Source organism: Andrena cerasifolii, chromosome 9 (assembly GCF_050908995.1).
Source record: "Andrena cerasifolii isolate SP2316 chromosome 9, iyAndCera1_principal, whole genome shotgun sequence".
Taxonomy (NCBI): domain Eukaryota; kingdom Metazoa; phylum Arthropoda; class Insecta; order Hymenoptera; family Andrenidae; genus Andrena; species Andrena cerasifolii.
This window is the reverse complement of record NC_135126.1, coordinates 11,030,104-11,055,415: the sequence shown is the minus strand read 5'-3', so window position 1 is coordinate 11,055,415 and position 25,312 is coordinate 11,030,104. Positions and strand designations below refer to the sequence as shown.

General features: G+C 48.8%; 2 protein-coding genes across 3 annotated transcripts; one reads left to right on the top strand and one right to left on the bottom strand.

The window, feature by feature from the left end:
• Window positions 1–16,786: 16,786 nt before the first annotated feature.
• Window positions 16,787–18,391, bottom strand: LOC143372895 (uncharacterized). 2 transcript variants are annotated; one of them, XM_076819516.1, is made up of 2 exons: window positions 18,270–18,378; window positions 16,787–17,742 (listed from the first exon to the last, which is right to left on the bottom strand). In XM_076819516.1, the coding sequence occupies exons 1-2, from the start codon at window positions 18,282–18,284 to the stop codon at window positions 16,855–16,857; spliced, it is 903 nt and encodes a 300-aa protein (XP_076675631.1). In that variant the 5' UTR covers window positions 18,285–18,378; the 3' UTR covers window positions 16,787–16,854. The 2 variants fall into 2 exon arrangements, with proteins under 2 accessions (XP_076675631.1, XP_076675630.1); XM_076819515.1 differs by having other exon boundaries at window positions 16,787–18,391.
• Window positions 18,392–22,437: 4,046 nt separating this feature from the next.
• Window positions 22,438–25,049, top strand: LOC143372819 (uncharacterized). The gene is made up of 2 exons (XM_076819388.1): window positions 22,438–23,651; window positions 23,949–25,049. Exons 1-2 carry the CDS (start codon window positions 23,628–23,630, stop codon window positions 24,702–24,704), a joined length of 780 nt encoding a protein of 259 aa, XP_076675503.1. The 5' UTR covers window positions 22,438–23,627; the 3' UTR covers window positions 24,705–25,049.
• The last annotated feature ends 263 nt before the right edge of the window (window positions 25,050–25,312 follow it).

Genomic DNA, 25,312 nt, shown 5'->3' with positions numbered 1-25,312 from the left:
TGCAGACTATTCAGTTATTGCCTCGGCCACAAAACCCTGACTAGAGGCCGGAACCTCCGCAACAATATCCGCCGCGCACGAATAAATTTCAATCTGCCATCATATGATTATCATTCAGTTTCGCGATTCTATCGGCGCTAAACGGATTAATTTGTCTGTCGAAACACCCTAGAAGCCAATCCGCTTTCCGCTGTTACACGGGATGCCTCGATTAACCGTTTCACAGACAATTTCACGGCCAGCAGGGAGCAGGGGTACAGGGTACAATTACATAATCCGTGTTTCACGAGAGTCGCGAGGCAGTGAACGCGAAAACGGGCGAGGAATGCCAGGTACGCGACGATCGTCGTAATTATATTATCGAGATTCGCCGGACTGCAGTGGCACGACTATGCATTAGCAGAGCGAGCCGCGTCCTCTCTAATCGTGATCGAAAGCTGATACTGCCTAACCGGAGTGCGCACGTATCGGTAGCATCACGCGGAAAGAGGAAGCTCCGTTACGACCGATGGCAGCAATTCCGCTGGAACGTGACTCGTGCCGACATTTAATCCCCCCCCCCATCCCGTTCCTCCCGCCCAAGTGTAGCTAGCAGTTGCCCTCTTGTATCTGATAGAATGCCGGGTTAATCGGCGCGATTAACTTCGTTAAGTCGGGAATCGGTAAAGCAAACTCGACAACCAGACCCTCCGTCGCGATCACGGTCGCTTCCTGTTCCTTGGAGAGAGCCGACCTTTCTGGCCAGCCAGCTCGCGTGCTTGCGAAACAAACGAAACGCGATACAGCCGAAGGCTGAGACACCTATGGCAAAGTTTCCTGAACTCGTAGAATCCAGGAGCGCTGCTCCCATGGGCGCTCCTCCGTCGGAAGCGTGATCACGTCCCAAATCAGATGATCTCCCCATCTTTTCCTCATAAAAGTCCTATCACGCCTGACTTATCGTCGAGCCAGTCACTGTGTCGCGCCCGGGAGAAGTTGATCCGGCACCTTCGCGCCTTGACGAACAGCTGAAGGGAAAGCCGCCCAAGGGATTGGGGCCCCGTCTGGAGGTGGCGACGATTTCAGTGAGTGACGTTTAAACGAATTTTAAGCGGCGCTCCGCGCCGGAAGAAGTGCGCGCTAAGGAACGGGGGAGTAATTTTCGTGCGCGAATCGAGTAACCGGGCCGCGGGGCGAAATCACGGCAGAAAACCCGGAGGGAAGAGGATGGAAATCACGATGGGGGAACATCGGCTAGACGGCGTCATAAATCAAGAATTATAAAGCAATTTCGCGGAAACCGCAACAAAACTTGGCGAAGTAAGTCTCCGCGCGCGTCGGTGTGGGTGGCAATGCAAACAGGAAAGAGGAAAATAAGAAGGGAATGCACGAGGTTTCGGTAAACTATTACAAACGACAGTCCCCGTGTCTTAATCGCGCATTACTCTTTCTTCCCCTCGGCGATGATATGCGCCCTCGGCCCGTCCCCCCGTTTATTTCCCTTGTCGTAACTTTCGAGACGAGTATGCGTATTATACCGAGCGTAACTCGAGGCAGTGCCTTCGGGAAGTCGTTTCAAAGCGCTCCCTAAAATAGCTAGATTTATGGTACCCGAATTCCAAGCGATTCGATCGAACGACCCTTTAACAGAATTACAAGTGTCTAAATGAATATTTGCCAGCGTCTATTTATAAAGAAGATTCGAGTGGGTTAACTACTTCTATTGTACGTTGGCAGCGACTTCGACAATGATAGAGCGCGTTGCACCGCGGGCCCGGCGCTCGGTTACTTAGCATATTAATATCTTTTGGCCACGGATACGGGGTGGCATCGATATCCTTCGAGCTGGATTTCTTGGTTTCGCCCTCGATATGACGGGGAGTCCTCCAAGCGTGGCTCGTAGCATCGAGTTACGCCGCGGAACAAATTATTGATAATCCTGCGATCAGGCAGCGGGACGAGGGGAGATTGTTTATTCGATTCTTTAACCGGGGCGACAAGCAGAATTCGATCCACGCTCAGGCATGATAGAGAGCAGCCAGTCGACACTTTATGATTTAGAGCGACGAATTTTTATTCGTAACTTATTTGCGAGAACGTCGAAAGGATGCTGCGCTCTAAACTGCCCTATCCTTCTTCGCCAATCGTCCGAGATTGATATATCTACACCGTTTCCGCCTCGTATCTTTCCATTTTTTTCCCCCCCGGCTTCACGTTTCATTAATAATTCATGCTGGCGTTGCGTCGAATTCAAGCGCGGTGTAATCACGGATAAGTTATATTCGGGGGTGAGGGCGAAGGTCGTAAGGAAAATTAACGTTCCCCTATGGAAGTTGCGGAATGCTCGGAATTCGTCGAGCAACATAGAACCGCGGAATAACGATAATGGCGAGCCCTTTTTCTTCTACGATGATCGTTAACATCTTCACAATAAACATTACGAGCATGCAGCTTCGCTAGGAACGTTCACCAAAATCGCAACTGTCAACTACTGATAGTAAATAATTAATTATCAATGAAATTAATAACGAGTCATTGCTACACACTCTTTCGTGCAGACAAGCAGAGAGCAACTATTCTGCCCTCTTTAGTTAAAGTGTCTAACATTCTGAAACAACCGAGAAAACTGAAGTTTTGTTATTTACTTTGTACCGTCCTTATTTTCCTTCGTTCAAATTAAAGCTTGTTGCCATTATTCCGTAACAGCGTAATATAATTTTTTGCAATAGGTGTACCGGTAGGTGATGTATTATTAAAGTGCCAATTAATTAATTGTTTTATATAGGGTATTATAACCATTTGGAAAGAAGTTAGGTTAAATATACTGTTTATAAATCTTTACAAAGCACGTAGAGTTTTCTAACTTTACTTAAAAGGTAAAAGGCGCGTGGAACTTCAAATATTTCAACATATCTCAAAAAATGAAAAAATGCTAGATAGGACAGTTTAACTAACAAGGGAACATCCCGAACCCAGAAATTCAAAAAATTCTGAAACTTTGTGAATATGTGGGGAATTTCCACCCAATTATAATGCAATTTTTGTTTGCTGCCCAAATTCACTCTAAGGGGGTGTAATTGACCCCTGAAAATCCGGTTAGTTTCCGATTTTCTGTTATAACTCGTGAACTGTAAAATAATTTTTGCACCAAATTATAGATCTAATTAAGAGAAGTAACTTTTGTCTTGAAACTTTTCTTCTATATTTTACAGTTCGCGAGTTACAACACAAAATCGGAAAATTTACGAATTTTCAGGGGTTAATTTCACTCCCTCCGAGTGAATTTGGGCAGCAAACAAAAATTGCGTTGTAATCAGGAGGAAATCCCCTACGTATTCACAAAGTTTCAGAATTTTTTTAATTTTCCGGTTCGGGATCTTCCCTCGTAAGGAGGGCAGTATTACTTAGAATCATTTTGATATCGCTACAGGCTTCGTGCTTCACCCACTTGATTTCCAGTGACACGTACGTATCAATATCGATGACAGAAGTTGAGCAGAATTTCCACTTGCGAAAGCTGGCGCGCGTTAACGCGAAATGATCCATGCGCCTGCTTACGCCGGTCACCGAGAATAATGTGTACCTGCAGTATTCGTAATTAACACCACCGTGTTGATTAGCAAAGTTCTACGTCACAGTGGCTCCCAGTGGCCGGCGAATTTGCCAACTTCCCCCCGTCGTCGTCCACGAATCCCCAAATTCACCTCCAATTTAACTTCCCCACGCCCGTGGACGCTCGCGGGTTCACGTCGAAAGAAAAGCGAGCTCGCGTTTCGCAAGTTGCCCGTCCGTTTGAATCTGAGCGACAGGGAACGACGCGTAACGCGTTTAACCGGCGGTTACGCAACCAGAAGGATTTCCACGGTGTTTCGTGGCAAAACGTGAAAGTTTCGAGCCGCGTTGCGTCGAGCAGCCGGCACGTATCCATCGGCCGGCTAACGATCGCGAGATCCCGCGGATCACGCCCTTTCGATCGCATTAATCCGCGATAAGCGTGGGTAACCGGAGCCAACGAGAACAGATTCGAGAATAAACGTTCGGGGAAGAATAAGGGAGAAGATGAGGCAACCCGGAACGTCTGTACGTCGCTCCGCGAAAGATGGATGGACCAACGGTGGAGCCGGGTATCGAGTGGCTGGCGGTGGATGCACGGAGCGGAAAAGTCGGCCCAGTCTTAGCGGATGCACCCTGGGAATGGCAGGGAACGGAGGAGAACGGCCTGATACTTTTCGGGAATAACGGTGTACGCAGTGGGATGCTCTCGAGAGGAAGAGGGCGAGGTGGTTGGATTTACGGAACGAAGAGGAGGATACGTGAGTTCGTGCTGTTTCGGGGAAGAAAATCTGGATCCTCATAATCCCGCTTTAATGACCCGATTCCTGTTTGTTGCCCAGCAAATATATTCCGTTCCCCCAACGATTTTAATCTCGACTAAAAATTAACTTCGAATAATCTCTTGTTAATGAGTTTCTGAAGGGAAAAAGGTGTCTGGGTAAATTTGCTCGGCATCAGCGGGCGACCGGCGGGAGATTTTCTAAGGGAGTTTCGGCGCTGAAATCCGCCGCCCGACACTGTGCGTCCTTTATTGCACGGAAAATTGTTTCACCTGTTTTCCTTCGCGTCGGACGCATCGGCCGCTTGTACCGTTCGCAACGCACGTTTTTCGATTTGCTTAGACGAGCACCGGATTTGCAATGAGTCCCCATCTCTCTCCCTCTCTCTCTCTCTCTCTCTGTTTCTCTCTCTTCCCCTTGCCCGTTCGCCCGAAAACTTTCTAGATTATCGGACGAAATTTACGACGGTGGGAGGGAAACGTAGCAGCGCGCCAAATCTATTTGGCCCCGGATACGACTATTACTCCGCCCTGGTCCGCTCATGGATACCAAGATCGACTTTGAGGGCTTTTCAAGAGTGGATATAATCAGCGTGTTATCGGTCCAACCGGATCATAACGTAGTGTTCAGCGCACGTACTCGAAGATCCTTATCCTTTGCATAACAATACCTATTATTTCCATTCCCTCTGTACCGTCACCCTCGCCCGTATTAACACACGCGTTCTAAAAGGTCTCCGAGCGCCGAAAACAAACGATTCATATTTTACGCTCTTTAATTCCCACGCGCGCTAATTAGTTGCCTGTGCTTAGCGCGTTAGAACGAGTAGGTATGTAATCAGCTTCGAATGAACCCTTATCGGTGCGGTTATATACGCGGCCGCCGAAATCCGTGACCAGTTGCGAAGTTTCATGTTCCCAGGGCTTTCGTGCTTCAAGACACTGTGAACTGTATTGCAGAGAGGAATTGGATGCCGGGTGCTCGCGGGTCGCGGACTACGCGTCAAAGGCCGCGGCGTGTGTCGCGAAGATGAAAAAGCTCGTTCTGGTTACTTCACCCTGATGAAACACGTGTCACCGCGGAGGGGGCGATATTGCGTTATCCTTGCCGCGATATCGGATTGCAATGAGTTTCGCGAACTCCGTCGCCGGAGGTAGGGGATCTATTCGGACGCGAATATAATCCAAACACTGGGGGCAAACGCGCCCCCGTCCGCGGTGCGCCACAGTTAATATCCCCGCGAAACGTGGCCCTTCCCACGAATAAGATTTCTCCGGGGATCCGACGGGACGATTTTAATTAAATGGCCCGTGTGCTCCTGCCTCCCTCGCGTCACGCCGCGGAGATGACGTTTCGAGCACTGTGCGCTTCCGACGCGTCGGGAACGGTCGCGTCTCGTAACTCACCGCCCTCCGGAGGTAATTCTTCGCGGGCAGGGGTAAGGGTTATCGACTGCCGGGCCAAAGGGCGTCACCGGTGAATCTGTAAAGGGGCAGATGCAGCTCACGGACGGGAAAGGGACGCGCGGGCGACATAACACGTAGACGCCGGTATTGCAAGAAACGAAAGAAACGTCGCGGCGGGGTCGGATGTGTATGGAAGGTATTTTGTGGTAATACGTTTGCCTGCAGCGGCCCTGCACTCTGTTTACCCCCCCCCCCCCCCCCTTCCCCGACAAATCCCACTAGACACGATATTATCCCTCTTATATACCCCCTCGTGCCGTCATCCAGCGGGATTCCACGAGGAGAAGGCTGTGCAGCTTTCCGAATAGCCAGGAAACGATTCGTAAAACGACCGGCATAAAGCTTGACATCGTGGTTTGCAACCTTGTTGAGATCTATGCGATTTGAATCGCACGAGCGCGGAAGAAGCACGAGAACCCCGGAGGAGCTCGGAATTTTTTATGCTCCAGACGGGAGGGACGCGACGGGGAGTTATTTTATTTCTACAAGTACCAACGAGATTTATAAAAGGCGGGTGTAGGTACTGTATCCCGCCGGTAAGAAACCCTGGGGGGCACGGGGCGAATAAAAAGGGTGCGTTTAGCGGAATGCAAACATTGCCTATCGATTTCCCATCCAGTCAAACGAGCCAGCCAGCAAAACGACGCTGGATAGAGTGATAACTGACTTGCGAAGCGAGTTAAAAGTGAAACGCGATCGTGCGCGTAATATCGAGCGCTGGGTAAGCGACACGAGCTGAAACGGGTCTCATTTGCGCGGAAAGCGTAACAGCCCTTCTGGCCGACGCGTGGGCGTCGAGTTAAGTTGGCGTGGTAGCCAGGCAGGGGCTAGAGCACTTTACAGGTGGTTTACATCGCGTTTAAAACGCCGGTGTAGTCGGTCAGATTTATCGACGTGAGAGAACGGCTCCTGGCACCGTGCCCCGGCCACAGTTTTACCGCCTTCCAGCCGTGTATATCGCGCGGAGATGCTCGCGTGATAAAACAATATGCAACATCCCGTTAAACTCGAGATTCACGGCCGCTGCGAAGACGGGTTACGGCCACGGCGACGCGCGGCTGAGAAAAAATTGATACGTACTACTTGCGCGCGACGAACCTTGATTAAACGGGCGACGAAGACGTTGAGGCCCTCGGGAGTAATTAAAACGGCAAATATGCTAGTCACGCGCTACTTAATCGAACCTTTTTTTACTGTACTTTTAAGGAAACATTGTTTGCGAACGACTTTATCTATGGATGAAGTCAGAGAGTCCTTTTCATGTTTCCCTGGAATATTAGGATACGCGTCTGGGATGTTCTGATTTCATTCCGTGTGTCAAAGGACAAGTGGAGGAGTAATATGCTTTAATGACGAGATTATTCCAATTAACAGATTGGTTAATGACAGGTGGGGAGTACGTATCTCCCTCTGATTTGCCGATTCGAAGTGTATAATCAATGGTGCTGATATAATCAATGGTCCTGCAAGATGCGGGGCAATTGGATAATTTCGATGCCTCTAAAGCGGAATAGGTTGAATGTCAATTAAATAATTGGGGAACACGTGTTAAAAACTCGCGTTAACCGTACCTGCCCGAAGAGAAGAGGACGAAGTTGGGAAACTATGACGCAATGTCGCAATGACGAGGGACTACCAGCGAAACGTTAAGCAGCAATTTAGAAGTTGCTTAATACAAACGAGTGCATTCGCCAAGTCGGGCGTCTCGCTCTGAATTATAACTAACCGGGAAAAACTTGTGAATACGCCCTAAAGGGTCGTGTCGCCCGTAATTTCCGAAGGCTCGCCACCCTTTCAGAAGTTCTCACGCCTGTGGCGTACAGACGTGCTCGAGTTATCGCTAACGAACCCCCTAACAGAGACTTTAAAAAGTTGATTCGTGAACTGGTCTCCGAGGAAATTTGTCTTCGACTCGAATACGAGGGCGGCTCGACTTTCGCTGACCAATTATCAGAAAACAATTGTCATTCAATTATCGACATTCTTCCTTGTTCGACTTACTGTTTCTAATTCGTTATTGGGTACCTACTTCAATTCTGCCAATAATCGATCTAGTAATCATCGTCGCTATTTTATGACAATCTTTATTGCGCCCAGGACGACTTTGTCAACAAGCTATCGATTCGAATCGATTGAACGATACCCTTGATGCTCCTCGTGATTGAATTTCACGTGCAGAGCTCGTTACTCTGATGGTATTACTTAATAGGCTTTTACAGAATAGTCTGACGATGGCATCTCGAGGTATCACCGAGTAATATTGTTCCGCTATTTGTGCAAGGTGAAGCTGCACTTTACCCTGCCGCATTAAGACGAGGCTGTTAATGGGAAAGAAAAGTGAATCCCAAGTGCAGCTCTGCTTGTTATTGATGTTTTCTTGAAAATTTCAAGCCTCCTCTTTTCGAAATTATTAAACATATCAACGGTAAAGCAAGCTTTAATCGAGACACGGGAATTTACGCCAGCATAAAGAAAACTAATTTTCACTTGAGAAAACAGTGTTCGTAAATTCCGCAGTTTCTTATTCGTCTGCCGGAGGCAGGAGCATTGTGTACACAATTTATTCTCCCTTTACACAGACCGCGGTGGAAAAATAATGCATTTATTATGCAGCCAATTGCGGTGATACCGTTGAATGTAAATTAACTTTGGTGGAGTCACCAAAGAAGGCAGGAGTGGCTTTTACGAGACCTCTGTATTAGTAAATATTCCGCGTCAGAAGAGGCTGAAACCTGAGGACGTTCGTCACTTTACATTAGTAAAATGTCTAACATAGTGGAATTCAGAAAATCTTATGAAATTAAATAAAACGAATCAAATAAAAATCATCGAATTCATCAAACTTGCAACGAATCGAAGGAACTTGGAAAAGTGGTGTTACATTGGAGAGGATTCTTTACGCACGAGGTGGGCATTAAACCTGCGACACTTCGCGTTCCAATTGCCGCAATGGTATCAGGTGTCTGAATTACACGCCACATACATCTACCGGAGTGGAGGAAAATGTAATTTCCGAATTGTCCTCGCATTGGTATCCCTCCTGATTGTGGAATCGTAAAGTCCACCTCGTACATTTCCCAAGTACTTGTTCCACGGCGAACCAAGAATTCTTGCGGAAGTTCTATCAGCGTTTGCGGAGTGAGCCAAATAACTTTCCCCCAGCGACGACGCCCTGCACACCGGCGTCGTCGGCGTCTCGTCACACGTACACGTACGTGTGTGTTATGTGTGACTTATGGGTGGGCCCTTTCCGAGCAAGTGAACAACCAAGAGACAAGCTCGCCGGCACGACGTCCGTGAAGAATGTTAAGCCGAGGAATCTATCCGCAAAGAAAGTCTGATCGTAAGAAAGTCGAGCCACGATCCAATAACACCGCCGTACCCTATAACCCCTCCTTTTCTTCGTTTATAGGAATCACGATAGCATTTTGGCGCTTTTAAGCAGACGATGCGCGATCTCGAAGGCCACGAGCGATTGCAAGAGGCGCATCTAAACATACATGTACGTGTTCCAGTACCGAGTTAGCTTCCTATCAAAGAGAAGCTGGTGGTTTCCTACGAAACTGGTGAGAAACAAGCATAGAAACGGGAGATTCGAATGTCAGTTCGCTTGGACAAAATTAAACTACCGTGCTCTCTTATTTAAATGCACGTTATTGTTGAAAGATCCATTTACTGGGGCTACGTCATCCCGAATGTATTTAATTAACGGTAACCAGATTATTATAATCTGGCTGCTAGAGAACGCACGATTTCCAAGTCTCGTGGCGTATTTGCGCTTTCCTGGCGAGCCCGCCACTGCTGGTAGGATTTTCCACAATAATCCGAAATTTTCGAGTCGCGCAGGTGGCGAGAATTTGGTTTGGACAATTTGAACGAGCCAATTGCTAATTGTATCCATCGATGCCCTACGTCCACCTCCTGTCGACGCAGGATTCGAATTATTTTCAACGGCAGGATATGGAAAAAGATCCACCGATTGATTCGAGTGATTTCAAAACACGAGTGGAAGTAGCATGAGTGAAAGCAATGGAGTCGAAGAACCTGGGATCAGATATAAGAAAACATTGCGGTCTAACAAAGCTTGTGGGCGATTGAGCAAACACTGCTTCCCGTTACGGTTACGATGTTATAATAAGCGCGATAATGATATAATGAGACCGAAACGTGGTTCGCATTAAATGTTTATGGACAGGATTAGTGGAGCTGTAATCAGTCCATAAAATCTGATTGAAACCACTCGCGGAAACAGAATTCATTGTACCGTGCGGTTTACGCGAAACGCGCTAAATGTGTGAAAGCCAATAAAACAGAGTGAATGGTTATTAATAATGATTCCCGAACTATAATTAGAAATATGCGCGGTAATGCATTTATCTCTTAATACGTAATCGATGCTGTTCTAGGGATGGGTACAAACACGTGCGTGCAACCGAATCAGCGGATTTAATGAGTGTACCGCGGATACCTGTGCACTGCCGCATTTATCGAGGTTTCCTCTACTTAGAATACAAAGTACAAGAAGCAGAAGGTAGATTTTACACCGCTCGCGCGGCTTGCAGTCACGAGCACCGCGAAATTATCCATTGAATCATTGCCGAGAATGTGATGATAGAGTGGGGCGGTCGAAACAAATGAATTCAGAGCAAATAGAGTGACCCTTTCGAAATTCCTTGATCAGATAGGAGCTTAGTTTCAATCAGTCGCCAGATACGGGCACCGACCGCTTTGCTATAGATGCTACCTCAGCCTTTGCACATGTATTATTCCAAGCCACCTGAAAGCTTTTCGTTGTACAAAAGTGGGCAAAAATCTCAAAAGCTTTCGTGCAAATCGTAAGTCATTGGCCCGGCCACAAGCTCGTCGATCGCCTTACCGGGCGCGGGACGTTTACTCAGTTTCGCTCTTGCGAAAAATTAAAGAGCCGAGGAAATCCTATTATCGGTCTCTTAAAGAATCGTGGCCGTTTCAAAGGAACGGCCAGTCGCAATAAGTAATTGAAATTCGCGCCGCAATTACGGCTATACTTCCCTCCGGGCGATTAATACATTTCTGGGCATAATTTCGAGCGAGGCTCCGCTTCGTCCTTCTTTTTTCCCCCCGGCAGAACGAAACGTGAAAGGGGACTTTCTCGAAAGAAGTTAAATAACCTGTACCTGCCCACGTATCTTTTCGTGGCTATAATGGAGTACAAACGGTCGCGTTGTGCAAACTCTGATTAAGTCCCTTTTTCCTCGGTGGGCAACGGTGAAAAAAAAAAAGACGGTGGAATTCCTGGCAGGAAATGGAACGGGGATGAAGGGAAAAAATTAAGAAAACCGCTGCGTTCGAAATCGGAGGAGAGGCAAAGGCTTTAATTGGGAACGAAAAAGAGGGCGTTGAAGGCGAAGCAGATGAATATGAAGAGGAAAGGGGGAAAAGAGCGAGGATAGAACTACCTGTTAAATTGAAAGAAAATTAAATTCTTCAACATACTTTCCATTGCGAATGAATAAAACATTCCTGCAGCAACTCTCTTGCCCGAAAGGATGTCCTTATTCGCGTTGGAGAATCAAATTTCACGTGGACATATCTTAATAGCTGCCCCCGTTCTACTAATACAAGGCTCTACTCTAACGCTTCACGATCCGCGCTTTAAGTGCAGAACAGAGGTATTTGCATAAGCCAAACGCCAAGTTTGACCGATCAGATAACACCCAGAGCAATAGACGGAAGTAGCAGCTCTACCGGATAGGATGAACTATAAGTCTGTAATCACGTGGAGCCGACGTAAGTTCAATTTGCGGAAGTAATTAGTAGAAAGTCGTTCCAATTCACCGCGCGGTAACTTTGTAAGAATGCACACAGATATAGGTACAATGGCAGGCTCCCATTGATAGTGAAATCTTTCGAGATGAAACGGCACAGCAGGCAGGAACCTATTATACTGTGCTTCTGTGTCAAGTTTAATGAGAATCCACGTATGACGTCAGCCATGAACTTCACGAGCTATTCGGGTCGCAAAAGTGTCTACAATTTTCCAATCAATTCTAAATGAAACTGCAGAAGAAAATAATCGCACCCTTTCCCTGTACAATAATATTCATCTTTGCCCATCCTGACAAACGTCTCTATAAACCGCGATACTAATTACTTTCCCAAAGATAGGCTATAGCCTTATAAGGTCTTATAAGACCTTCCCCGATCTTTCATCAAGATTTGCTTCGTTTCGCATTAGATTACAATCCACACCTTTTGTTCGCGGCGTACATTAACCGTGTGCAATAGGCGAATCGCATTTGGAAAACTATTCCGTAAGCTGGATGGCCCTCGGCGGTTATTGCATTATCGCGTAAATCTTTTAATTAGTGACTCGGAATCACGCGAGTTATTAATGTTTCTGGTGGCGTTAATTCCATCCAGGGACAAATTGCCCGGGCTCCCCCATTACGGCCGCTAAAAGCAAAGTGGATCCTCACAAATCGCGGCTTTGCCTCCAACTCCTGGAACAATATCCCCGGAATGCTAATGTTCTTACCATGCCGCAGAATTTTGTCAGTCGATATTATACCACGGGCATTTAGATTAACCACTACGAATACTTCCGTGCCACTGCAGATATCCCTCAAGAATCGGCACGAAGCATGGTACGTACCTACTTTATCGTGCCTGCCTTCGTTAGAGGAAGAAAGAATTCATTGAATACCCGTGGAAATTGTGTAACGCATACGTACATAGTTACAGGCTAATATATGCTATGCGTGGCAGCCTGAATCCCCCATTTCATTATCGATCCTCTGGAACAGTGTCTGGAGATATCAGCAGGCAGCGCAGCAGCTGTACCGAGGCCTCGTGAAATCGGAGCGATCGGACATTACGCGTCCGTTAACACGAACCTAGGTATGAAGCGGGCTTAATATATGATTTACGTCCGTGCTAAACCTCAAGCTCGTAGATCCTAGGTACACAGACAACAGACGGAACCAGAGGCGGAGGCGATGAAGGAGAACCGATGTTCGCCCATCATCGCTATCAGACGCGCGGCATGAAAACTATTTCCGGTGAAATTGCACGCCTTCCGGCGTGGGCCCGATCTTTCATTGCCCCCCGCGCAAAAGTGCCGCGCTCTCGCGCTGGGAAAGGCAATAAGATCGAAAAATCGTTCCGCGAGTCTAACGGGAGGCACAGATAACCAAGCCGGGCGAAAAGTGGACGGAATGTCGACGGAAGGAACCGCGCGGGACAGAAGAGAAAGGGGGGAAGATCGCGCGGGGAGTGCAAAGAAATGTTGGTCCCGCAATAATTGCTCTGTTATGGTTATGTAAACTAACTCGTTTATGGCGCGCCGGGTCTTAAATCTGGTTTCCGCCGGGTGTCTCATTACTCGCGGCAAGGAAGGAGGAAGAATGGAAAGGCGAAAGAGTGGTGCGATCGAACGAGCGATTCTCATTCGGAAACGATCGGTGTCTACGCTCCTTTCGCTTCTGTTCTTTCAATTTTTTTGCCTTTCTCCTGGCGATTCGCCGTAGAAACGGTGGAAATCGACGCGCTTTCCGCCTCGGAACTTAACGCTGGCAAGAAACACAGCCGCGCCAACGGGGGAAAAAAGGAGGAAATAGAGGCGAGACGCGCTGACTTTCTGAAGCAGTCCCGGCTGTGTAAACGTCCTGACCGTGGGGACGTTCGTTTGAAGGAACTTTGCTAATTCGAGAATCTGTCAGAATGTTGAACTCGTTTAAGAAGCTCCTCGGGGCCCGCGGAGGCTGGGTGGTCTCTGCGAGGACCTGGTATTTATGTATCAAGAATGGCGGGGAAGTGCGAAGGAGAAATGAATTTCAAGTCCCGCGCGAAGCGCGATGCATTTATGCATAACTCGGCCAGTTTTTCATTCGCTTCCTTGGTTATGTGCCTCTGATTACATATCCGTTCTGGTCGCGGATAATTCTCCACGTCGCGGGTAGAACGGGCTCGCCTGCAGCCGCGAGACGACGCGGCAGAGGTAGAATATTATAGCGAATAAAGAGCAACGCAACAACCATTTCATAACGCGCACGACGGTGCCAGGGAACGATCGGCAGAATTTATCGGCCTGGCAATTTTTGCCACGCCTATTGTAATCACTCCTGCGTCCTGCAATGGAACGGCATCTCGAGCCACGTATCGCGCTTTCCCGGAGACGCCGCGGTGAAACGCGCATAGTTTTCAGCGGTGCTCGCCGGTTGAAAGGAGTGATACGTTCTCGGGAATGCGGGAGAAACTGCCTCGAAACGTGGAACACGCCAGGAGGGTAAGATACAGCGGAAAACTCGATGAACTTTTCAAGGATTCCACCCCCTCTGATTTACGACGTCGCGAGGCACCAGGTGAAACGCGGAACTCGCTCGAAGAAATCGCGATATAAGGTCGTGTCAGTCCCAGCGTCTGTGAAATCAGACTTGAATGAAGCAAAAAAAAAAAAAAAACACCGTAGTACAATCGTGTTGATTACCGATGTTGCACTGATTAACCACGCGATACGTGTTTAACATCGCAATCCTCCACCTAATTAGACCGCAACACCGCGTACAATCTAGCCGCCGTAGCCACCTTGCGCTTAGTTAAGGCCTCGGCTCGTACGTACGCGTGCATGATCGTGCGCGTCACTTTGGCAAGCGGGAGATTAGATGCGGGTTTAATACCGCCTTAGACGTACCGTCGAATCGTTAAACTTTTCGTCCGAAAGTATTGTGTAATTCAGATGCTTCTGGCGATACGAGGCGACGCGGGTTCCACGGAGATGTTTGTCCCGCTCTGAAATAAAAATTCATGGCGGGATCAGCTACGGATAAAGTAATCTTGTTTCACTGGGAACACATTGTAACATCCGTTACAATAAAATGCCATTCTCGTTACGAGATCAAAGGGACTTAAAGAAGCGGGAGATTAGATGGAATGAGAATACGACATGGTCCGAGGACAAAGTACATCTCGAGCAGGCATCTCGTGCACAGCTTTTGCCGAAGCAAGATTACAGCATCCGTTTCTCCATTTATTTCTGCCGCCGCGCTGCGGAAAATTGCCGGCAGGTTGCACAAGGTCCTGTAGCAGTTCGAATCCCGGCGAAGAGAGATTTCAGACTTTACGATCTCTCTCCGCTCTCGAAACGATCAAGAGCTAGGCGAGAAACGTCGATGATGGTCACGCTCGTCTGAAACTGCTGCATCGGCCCGACTAATTCTACGTTAAATCGTTACGGACAGTATGAAACTGGCAATAGTCAGATATTATCAGACTGGATCTTAACGGCAAGTCAAAAACACAATGCGTGGAGTTATTTCTGGACCACTGTGTCTGGAGCGATTTAAGGAAATGCAAGTTAAACGAGACTTTCACTTTGCGAAAGATTCGCAGTGGAGTACATTGCAAAACAGTGGTCAATCACGCGTGACCGAATTTTATTCAAAAGGATGGTTCAGATATCTTGTTCTCGAATCAGCTTGATAAGTTCAAAAGAAAAACTCTTAGCATGTACGCAGGACGTATAAATCATTCTGCAGGGGGTGCGACTAAAGTCCCTTACAGACGCTTCTGAAGAGGCTGCCTACGCAACACGGTGCAGGGTCTGTACACAGATGTCGAAGAAAAATTGTCTGACCTTTACCCTGTTTCTGGAACGCGTGAGGCATAACTTTCCTCCTCGCTCGCTTACGACGGGCGACTTAGTTTCTCTATTCACGTGACGCGATTTCTGGTTAACCGTGTATCGAGAAATCGGGCTTTCCCAGACACAGACACATCGAGCACGAGGGTAACGAACCGTAAGCCGGAATCGCGCCGTTTAAAGCACCGGATGCTCGTGGCGACGACGACGTCGCTAAAGTGACGAGACGTCGCGACGCCTCGCGCGGCGATTGCGTGTTCCGTCTGCTGCAAAAACGTCCGCCGAATTTCTCGCCTCTATTTCGTCCCGAGACGCGACAGAGAAAGTAAAAGCGAATGTGTCGCGAAACAGAAATATATAGCGGGGAGGATAGGAACGAGCCTGGCTCGTCAACCCGAAATTTCGACGGAGCGTGTTATTTTACGTGCGAGTTTTCACTATTTCGGCGATGCACGTTATTTGCGCACGTGATCCCGTAATGCGTCTGCAATTAGCAAAACAATCTGAACGGGGCAATCATCGATTAATAACCGGTGATTTTATAACAGCCGCTGGATCGTAAACACTTATTGCATACGTTCCGCGCAACGGAATAAATTTTACGAGCTGCATCAACAAGCGTTGTTTTACGATACGATACAGATGTGCAGATGTAACAACTGATAATTGCAGAGCCCCGTTGTAATCAATTAGATATGGAGGGTAATCGATGTTTCCCTGGAAACTCTGATATCCGTTGCGATAAAAATTCTTTCGCGTTCGCTGAACACGCGATGCTTCAAATCTGTAGTATTTACACAGCAAATTAGTTATGATCGGTTGATCGAAAGCGGATATTTCTCGATCAATTTCACGCGAAGGATCAGACCACTGTAAGCTTCAACTTCCTGCGGACAATATTTTCCTCGGGCAATAAAGCAGCAGACTTATCGAAGAAATGCAATATAATTAATTAAACAGTCCGGGGAGCGTGAGTTCATTGTCAGCGAGCACAGGAGATCGGGGCCGAAATATAATGGCATTCGGGAGAGATTCCTATCATTATTCAATAGGAAGCGACGACACCTAACAAGCGCAAACGACCCAGGGGATAAAAGACGCGTCACGGGGTGGAAGACACGAATCATAATTTAATCCGTAATATAAATGGGGAATTTGCGCAGCCGGAATTTCATTACTCTAACTACGCGGGTAAATAATATTTGTCAAGCTTCTGTAAATATCAGTAGAACACGAGGAAAGGACACCAGAACGCTATAAGAAGAGAGACTCAAGCATCGTAGCTAGTAAGGCTCGAGGAACTTGAGACTCCTATCCTAAGTAACGGTAACAACCATAAAACGTACAAACACCGTTTAATAATTTAATATTTATTTTCCATAAAAAAATATAATCCTTATATACAAAAAAATATATGAGAGCGGATGGAGGTCTATGTCATCGGTGTTCATCCTTATCAGTGGTGTAAACCGATGCTGGACAGTCCATGTCCGCCGAAGCCACCTCCGAAGCCACCCCCGTGACCACCTCCGAATCCACCTCCGTATCCACCTCCGTATCCACCTCCCAAACCGCCTCCAAAACCACCGCCACCGCCACCTCCGTGGCTCACCAGCACGGGATAAGATTCCTTAACGAGGACGGGGACCTTGACTGGGTATGGAACCTCCTTCTCAATTGCAACGGGAATCTTTACTGGCACGCTGACCGGGTAAGGAACCTTCACGGGAATTTTGACGGGCACGTTGTACGGCACTGGGACCGCCTTCTCCACTGGCACTGGGACTGCTTTCTCTACTGGGACTGGATAAGGCTTCGGTATGTGCACGGGGTATGGACGCTCCACGGGGATCTTGACTGGGACCGGGACTGGCACGGGTATGTTTCTCTCGACTGTGTACGGCTGCGGCACGACAACTTGGTTCTCTCGGTGAATCGTGATACCAGTTATGCGACCTCCATCGCCGCCACCGCCTCCTCCGCCACCAACACCTCCGCCGAGTCCTCCACCGAGTCCTCCACCGAGTCCTCCACCGAGTCCACCGCCAAGACCTCCACCATAACCTCCGCCGAGTCCTCCTCCAAGGCTCAAACCGTGTCCACCTAATCCTCCTCCTCCTCCTCCTCCAAGGCTCAAACCGTGTCCACCTAATCCTCCTCCTCCGAGGCTCAAACCACCTCCGTGTCCGCCCAGGCCACCATAACTCTCTAAACCGCCTCCGCCGCCTCCTAAACTGAGCTCCAATCCTCGTTTGGTCTTTTCTTTCGTCTCAACGGCTGCTTTGGTCTGCTTGGTGTCGGTGGCAAGGGCCGTCGTCGCCACGAGGGCCAGAATTATTAGATTCTGAGGGATGCAAATGTTATTAACCATATATACAATCGCTCGCTGGCTGCTTTTGTGTACAGTGTCTGTATGTTCCGCCGCGCGAATCGGTGTGTATGCTTATCAAACGCTATCCAGAGCGGCACAACTAATAAACTAAGAGAAAGCGCGAGGTGAAAGGGAAACTAGAAAAACGACAAACTGCGCGTGTGAAATGACAAAATGCACCCGCCCCGTCTAAACACTGCCGTTCTCGATAAATAAGCCTCGACTGAAACCGAACGCTATTCGTTTGATTTACGTCCACGGAGTCTAGCACTGTGCACGCGGTGCGCGGTGCAACGACTGCACGGAGCGGCCCACAATAGCAAAGGATAATAGAAAACAATGCAGTTTCCCCTCGAAGAAGAAATCACTCGAGGACGTAACCATCTATCGTTAATAAACTTTCTCCGCCACCTTACGTAACCCCCAACCCTTTGTCCGCTCGGGAATAATACAGAGTGGTATATCGTATCGTGTCTGTGCGTGAAGAACCGCGAGCTCACCTGCGGAGTGCTCATGGTATCGTTCAGAGGTGCACACTGAAGTTACATCGCGCCAATCACTGGCATATATACCGGCACTTTCGCCGTGGCTACTGGCCCACTCCCCGGAAAATCCTACTCGTCCGCCGGCATTAAAGTGGACCGATTGTGCTACCACGCTGTGGGGCGTTCGGCGTTAAGCCGTTTTCCCACGGGCCTGATCACTACCGGATCCCCGGATCCGCCGCACGCGTAACGTGCCCCCGTGCGTTCCAACTGTTTCGATTCGCTCCCCCTGTCCGCTCACCCGGCGAGGAGGAGCCTGCAATTTGCCGTGCAACGATCGCCGCGACCGGTCTTCTTCGGCGTTTCTTTTTCTTTCACTTCGGAAGGAGCGGTGGCGGCTATCGCGGCTCGCCTCCGATTCCGACGTTCGCTCGTAACTCGTTAAACCATACCGGACATAATTCCGACCGAGCCACCCGACGCTTTACGCAATCGCCCCTCCCGCGATAGAAATTCTGTTTTTCGGATCTCTGCGCAGCAAAGAAGAACTATCGACCTCGTAATTCCGAGGAGGAAGTGGCTGTTCCTCGTGCCTATCCCGACGCTAGGATTTCAGCGAGCTACCGCGATAATCGTAACGTCGCTTGCCAGGCTTCGGCGGCAATCTCGGATAGAGTGGATCATTTCGGATCGAACGGTTCACAAGTTAGCCCGAGATCTTTAATGACGGTGGACGAGTGCGAATTTTGCGACGCGCAAACCCACTTCACCGTGCGCCCGAGTTAAATCGATTTTATTGCACACAGGAACGCTTACGTAATACGAGAGATAGGCAGGAGGAACGTAACGGCGTAGCATCGGTAGCGTTTAATCAATATGTAACTGTGCAAGAACTGTATTTAACGGTTTAATATCGGGGCAAAATTGATCGATCGTTGGTTACGCATCCCCCGTACTTTCCTTCTTTCACCGGCGCAATATTACAAAACTCGGCTCGTGTGATGCTGGCGGGCGCCCACTCACCGCCCATTACGCGATCACAAGAGGGCTTTGGGACAGGAAGGTTTTTGGTAACGCACGTAACACACCGGTGAAAATCGCCCGGTCGTTATCCTCGGTGGAAGAGAATGGAACCTCTCGCCGCACGCCTTCGGGTACCTACTCCCGAGCCGCTCGGCAATTAGGTGTAACAGAACGCCGGCTTTACGTCGATGTCCGTCGGCGGCGTAATTAATTAGGAAAATCGTGGACGAAATACCGCGACACCTCGGCCGACTCGCGAAGGGATGCGACGCGCTAACTTTCTCCTCTTGTCTTGGACACGCACACGCGCGCCACGGACTTAATTGACTGATTCCCGGCATGGTGCTCGATGCTTAATTAAAAGATAGATCCGCGATACGCGAAGGAAGTTGTTAGGCGTCACGGTAAGCGACAGCATTGTCGCCAACGCCGGCTTAATCACCGACGAGCGTTTCAAACGCTACTTAACGTTACTGTCTTCGCAGTTACGAATTGTACTCTCCTGGATCTCGTACAGGAGAACTAAGGCAGTGTGCTAGGGAGCCGTGGACTCGTGGAATTTTCTAGGAGATCTGGCACATAAATCCGAAGGAAGTGTAAGCTTCGCGATTAAGTTTCAGTTGTATTTAACTTTCTATCGAAATACGTGTCCGCTGGCGAGTTGCGTCTTCGAAAATGGCGAATTTAAGCTACTTCCGAGCAACAGGTGACTTATTTTTAAAAACGTTGCGACATCGCGCCGAGAGCCTGCGCGGAGCTTGTTGCTTTCGCATCGTTTTATGGCCTGATATATTGCAGTTACGTATCGCGCATTTAAATACCGTGATAATCAATTCGTATGGCACACAAATTGGCGGAATCGATGAAATGTGGGAATATTATAAGCCCCGGCAGGCTGGATTCATATTATGAGATGAAAAATATCTCCGGACCCCGGCGACACCGGTGGCCATGTGCTGGTAATGAATAACGAAGCTACCGGCGACCCGCGTCGCTGTTTTCGCATCTATACGGCGGACAGAAACTTTTTTATTAAGGCTAGTTTCACAATCGTTTCACAGATACTTTTGACATTATACGCGGCTCTCACTCGAGCGTTACTGGCCCACGTTTTACCCGTTTTTTTTTTTACGAAATTAATGAGATTTAACCGGGACGCGCTTTCGTTACAAGTATCGAAACACTCGATTCTGAAATGCGCGTACCAGCCAGACGCATCCGTAATGTCGCTCTAATCGGAAATGAGGGGCTCAATTTCGGGCAAAGCCGTTTAAACGCCACTGTTTGCTGTGGCATTCCACCAAGACCGAATCGCAAGCTCGGGAAAGCCCGTTCATTAGTGTTCGCGTGTATCTTTGATAGATTCTGTCGACACGCTGCACAATCGTGTAAAGGAGCAAGTAGCCGTTTCGCGGGGATGACAAATCGGAATAGCAAGGTAGATAGGGCGGAGAGGAAATTGAAACGGAAGGATTCCTTTATGATACCTCACAGGCGTCGCTCTAGATCGTGAATTATGTTCGCTCAAAGAAAGGGGCTAAGGGGGCCCGTGAAAAGGGCGCTGAAAGGAAAAGGGCGTAACTAGAAAACGGGCTGATAAACACCTTGAGCGAGAACATCCATCCATATATTCATGAGAGCCACAGCCTGGCCGACTCGAAAGCCTTTCCCATTATTGCATAAGGTTACGTTTGCGGTCGGTGAAGCAGAAATGCAGACTTTGCGAAAATTCCGCTCGTACCGTATTTCTGCGCGCTCGTCGACCACCGGGATTTACTTCGTGCTCTTGGACTGCATTTCCGTAACTGTCGTACGTCGAATATCAGGTTCGAAGGCTTCGATCTGCCCGGGCGCAATGAAAAGTCACAGTGGCCGAAGATTCTTTTAGAAACGGCCACGAAATGGCGCGAGTAGAGCAAGGAGCGTTGCGAGCAGACGCTCCACTGAGGGGCATGAAAGTAGCGTTGCAATACTGAAAAGATGCAGGCGCGAATAAGAGTGCCTGCGGTGTATCAATAATCGGAAGTATAATGCGTAGAAGTTTACGTAATTGCGACAGTACAAGTAGCCATAGATTTATGGCTCACTAGGAAGTAAGGAGTCCGAAGACCGTGCGGACAAAAATCATAACAAATATATCCCACACGTAATGCGATCTCGAGCAGTTAGCAAAGTTCCGCGTACGTAATGCCGCGCAGTCGCCCGTACTGTAAAATAAAGATTTCACTTCAATAGATTTTAATATAAAACGGTTTCCCAATGCGAACATTTTCCAGCAAATAACCGAGTAATCGAAACTGTGGATCAGTAATCTGTATCCAGCTGATACTACACTCGCGGTTGAAAAAATTAAGGAGAAACCACGAATTTCTGTGGATGCGAAACGTACGCGGGCTATGGACGTAGTAAAATCGCAGAAGCGTGCAGATCACGTAGTTTACGGATCCTAGCACCTTTCACGTGTTTTAATTACTCGGTGGCAAACGTGGCATAATAGTAGCACGAAACGTATTGCTGCCGGCGTGGAAATTACAATTGGTCGCAGCAAAATCGACCGCGTCGTGGTGTCGATGCGTGTTATTAGCTTCAAATTCAATGAATGAAATTGCAGCGTCCACAAACAAATAGATTCCCGTCACGAATGTTCGCGCAATTACACAGACACGCGCCAGGCAGGTTTCGTCCAATTTAGCGGCTGATTACGTGCCGCTGTGCGATTCTTTCCTTCGCTGTGACACCTGCCAGCGCGTCGGGGCAGCGATACACCCGCGCGTTTAAGGGAAGCTCGTCTGGAGCAATCGCTTTCGCGTTCGCCGTGACGCGTTTCCGAAGTTCAATCGAGAAAACTTCGTCATCGTATGGAAATCGGTGCCTAGTCCGTGGAGATTGCCCCGGAAAATCTCTATAAATTCATCGAAAACGATTTAATCGCGCAGCGAAAGGTGAGATGGAAACTATCGACCAAACATCTTCCTCCCAGCTCCCGCTCGGACTGGATCGAGCCCGATCGAAGCTGTAGTTTCGGCCCATCGTAACGCACCGGCCCTACCTGGCTAGGAGTCAAATCAATATTTTCAGATTCAAATATGGAGATTCAAATTCAGATATATGGAAATGTATTCCCGCCGATAAGCCTGATAAACCACGGGTACGCGGGATATTCTAATGCTTTCCAACAGCCGAGATCAAGGTACAAAGTCATCCCGAGATTAACTGCGCCCCTGGGAGCTCCGAGTTGATAACCAAAAATCGTTGCGCGTTCATAACTTGGAGCCGGGCCGCGAATGAACCGCGAATAGTGCTCGCCCTCCCCGAGTACCGATGGTATCGGATGGTAACTGTTACGCCGGGAATATACCATTGGCTTTTCCTTCGAGGGATGCGGCTCGTTTTATTTTCCCGATCCGTTGTCCGTTATAAATTGATGATCGTCTACGTGGCCGTTTCGAGAGAGTTACTGCTCCATACCGAGGAACTCATTAAAGGATGTTAACTGAATTTAACATGAGGGACGAAGGAACGTTTTACTTCAAATGAAAAAGTTCCCGGTGAAATGTAGGTTAAACTCCCGCACGCCCTACCAGCTGAAGGCGTAGTTACTATATCTGTGCTACGGTGGAAAGAAGGTGCAAAGACACGAAGGATGTAGCCCCGGTGTCTCGAAGAAGCCCTAACAGTTCCCTTTCCGCTTTAATTAAGCTCTTAATATTAATGAAGCTCTGGAGGATGTGAGTACAGAGATGTAGGGACGCATTGTGAACAGTAATCGGATTAAAAAGAGACACCGGAGTTGAATCCGTATTAGTTGGGCCCCGGCTCGCTCTGATGGTTCATCCCGTAATTGAAAACTTGGAGACCAGAGGGCTGTAGTAAGTAACGAGAAAGTTCGAGGCTAATCGACGTGTAATTCCGACAAGTGCATCCACGCCGTCGAAACGCAGTTACAACTTTTTCTCAGTTTTTCAACGACCAAGGAATTTCTAGTGATTTCGAGTGGAAACGTTGGAACAACGGAGACAGTCGTGCTTCGGAAAGAAATTAAGAATCGAACGACGGGGACGTTCTTAAAGGATTTTCCGTACAGCTGGGAGCAGAGGAAGCTTTGCAAGCTCGAGCGGTATTAAGGAAGAAATTGGACAGAACGCGCAGCAACTTGCTAAATCTTGGCTGACAAAAGCCGACGGAGGAAAGCGTCGTCCATGGCGTCGTTCTCTTCCTTTCCTTCTCCCAACTTCCTACTCCGCAACAATTTCATCGGCACGCTCGAGTTGCCCGCCGGACTGGCCGTTGCGTCCCCTATAAAAGCGAGGGTAGACCATCGAGGAATCAGTGTGCTCACTGTCGACCAACATGAACAGCACAGAGAAGTTGAAAGTGAGTAGCTCCAGTAAGACAGCCACTTGAAACCCCCTCTCTCGGGACTCGAGCCACGCAAACGAGGCAGGCGTGATCGCCGAAAATTCTAACCCGTCACAGCTCGAGATGCAATCGACCAAATTGCTTCAAGTACAATCGACAATTACGCGAATCCCACCCCGCATTTGTCATACAAGTCGCAACCTCCTCGTGCCTTATCGCCGCGTGACAAGAGCCATTGCAAGTTTCCAGAAACTTGAAGAAAAAAAAAATTGATTAACCCGCAACTAATGACCTCTGATTTATCATCTTCAGATCCTACTTTTCTGCGGCCTGGTGCTGTCAGCCGCGGCCGGGGAGACCGGAAAGACCGCAGAGTCTAGCGTCCGGCCACAGGAGCAGAAGACGAAACGCGGTTTGGAGCTGAGCCTGGGCGACCATGGCTTTGGTGGAGGTTTAGGTGGAGGCTACGGAGGTGGTTACGGAGGAGGTTTGGGAGGCGGACTAGGAGGTGGACTAGGAGGCGGCCTAGGAGGCGGTTTGGGTGGCGTTGAGCACGTATCCGCGGATCACATCAAGGCAGTCACGGTCACAAAGACCGTCGCTGTGCCACAACCGTACCCAGTCGAAGTCGCGAAACACGTACCCTATCCCGTCAAAGTACCAATTACTGTGCCGATCGACAGACCAGTCCCTGTCCATGTGCCACAACCTTACCCAGTTACCGTCGAGAAGCCAGTACCTTATCCAGTCGAGAGACCAGTACCTTACCCTGTGAAGGTTCCAATCAAGGTGCCCATAAAGGTGCCTTTGCCGGTCAAGGTGCCGGTCAAGGTGCCGTACACGGTGGAGAGACCAGTGCCTTATCCCGTTAAAGTGCCCCTGGTCGTGAAGGAGGCTGTACCGATTCTCGTGAAGGAGCATGGATTCGGCGGCGGACTCGGTGGCGGACTCGGTGGCGGACTCGGTGGAGGATACGGTGGTGGATTCGGTGGTGGCCACGAAGGTGGACTTGGAGGCTTGGGTGGACACGAGCTCGGCGGTCTCGGCGGCGGTTATGGACATTACTGAAGCTGAGGCTTCACCTCGAACAGGTTCGAAGCCTTTGACCTTCCGCGTCTTGCTCAACCATCCGCGCAAGACACACGACAGCCGATTTCGCGACGCTGGACCTCCAGGCTCCCGGGACCGTCGGCTGTTCGAACCTGAACGGCTTCGCGTGTAAGCGCGCCGTTCGTAGTAGACGTCAGTCGAATGCACCAATATTGTATTCACCGTGATCCCAACCTCAAATTGTACTGTATAATATGTTCTTTTGTAAATGAATAAAGCGATATTTTTTTATACACAACAATGCGATTACGTAACCTGGGGACGCGGGATCGGTCGGGAGGACGGAAACCGTGTTAACGGTTACGCGATCGGGGGGGGAATCGCGTCTGAAACTTTCACCGATTAATGTTACGTTATGAGGTATATACACGTGCTCTTCTCGTACGCGGAGGTATCGGGGAGAGAAAGACACGTACGGTTTGCACGGTCGTTAAGGTAAACGGTGCCGCGCGGAAATTATAAGTCGAGAAAGGAAAAACGAAGTAAACGGTGTAACTCGTGGAAATCGAGTATCGTAAAGTTAGATGACGATTACGTTCGCCGTTCCCTTTAAGCAATCTCGATAC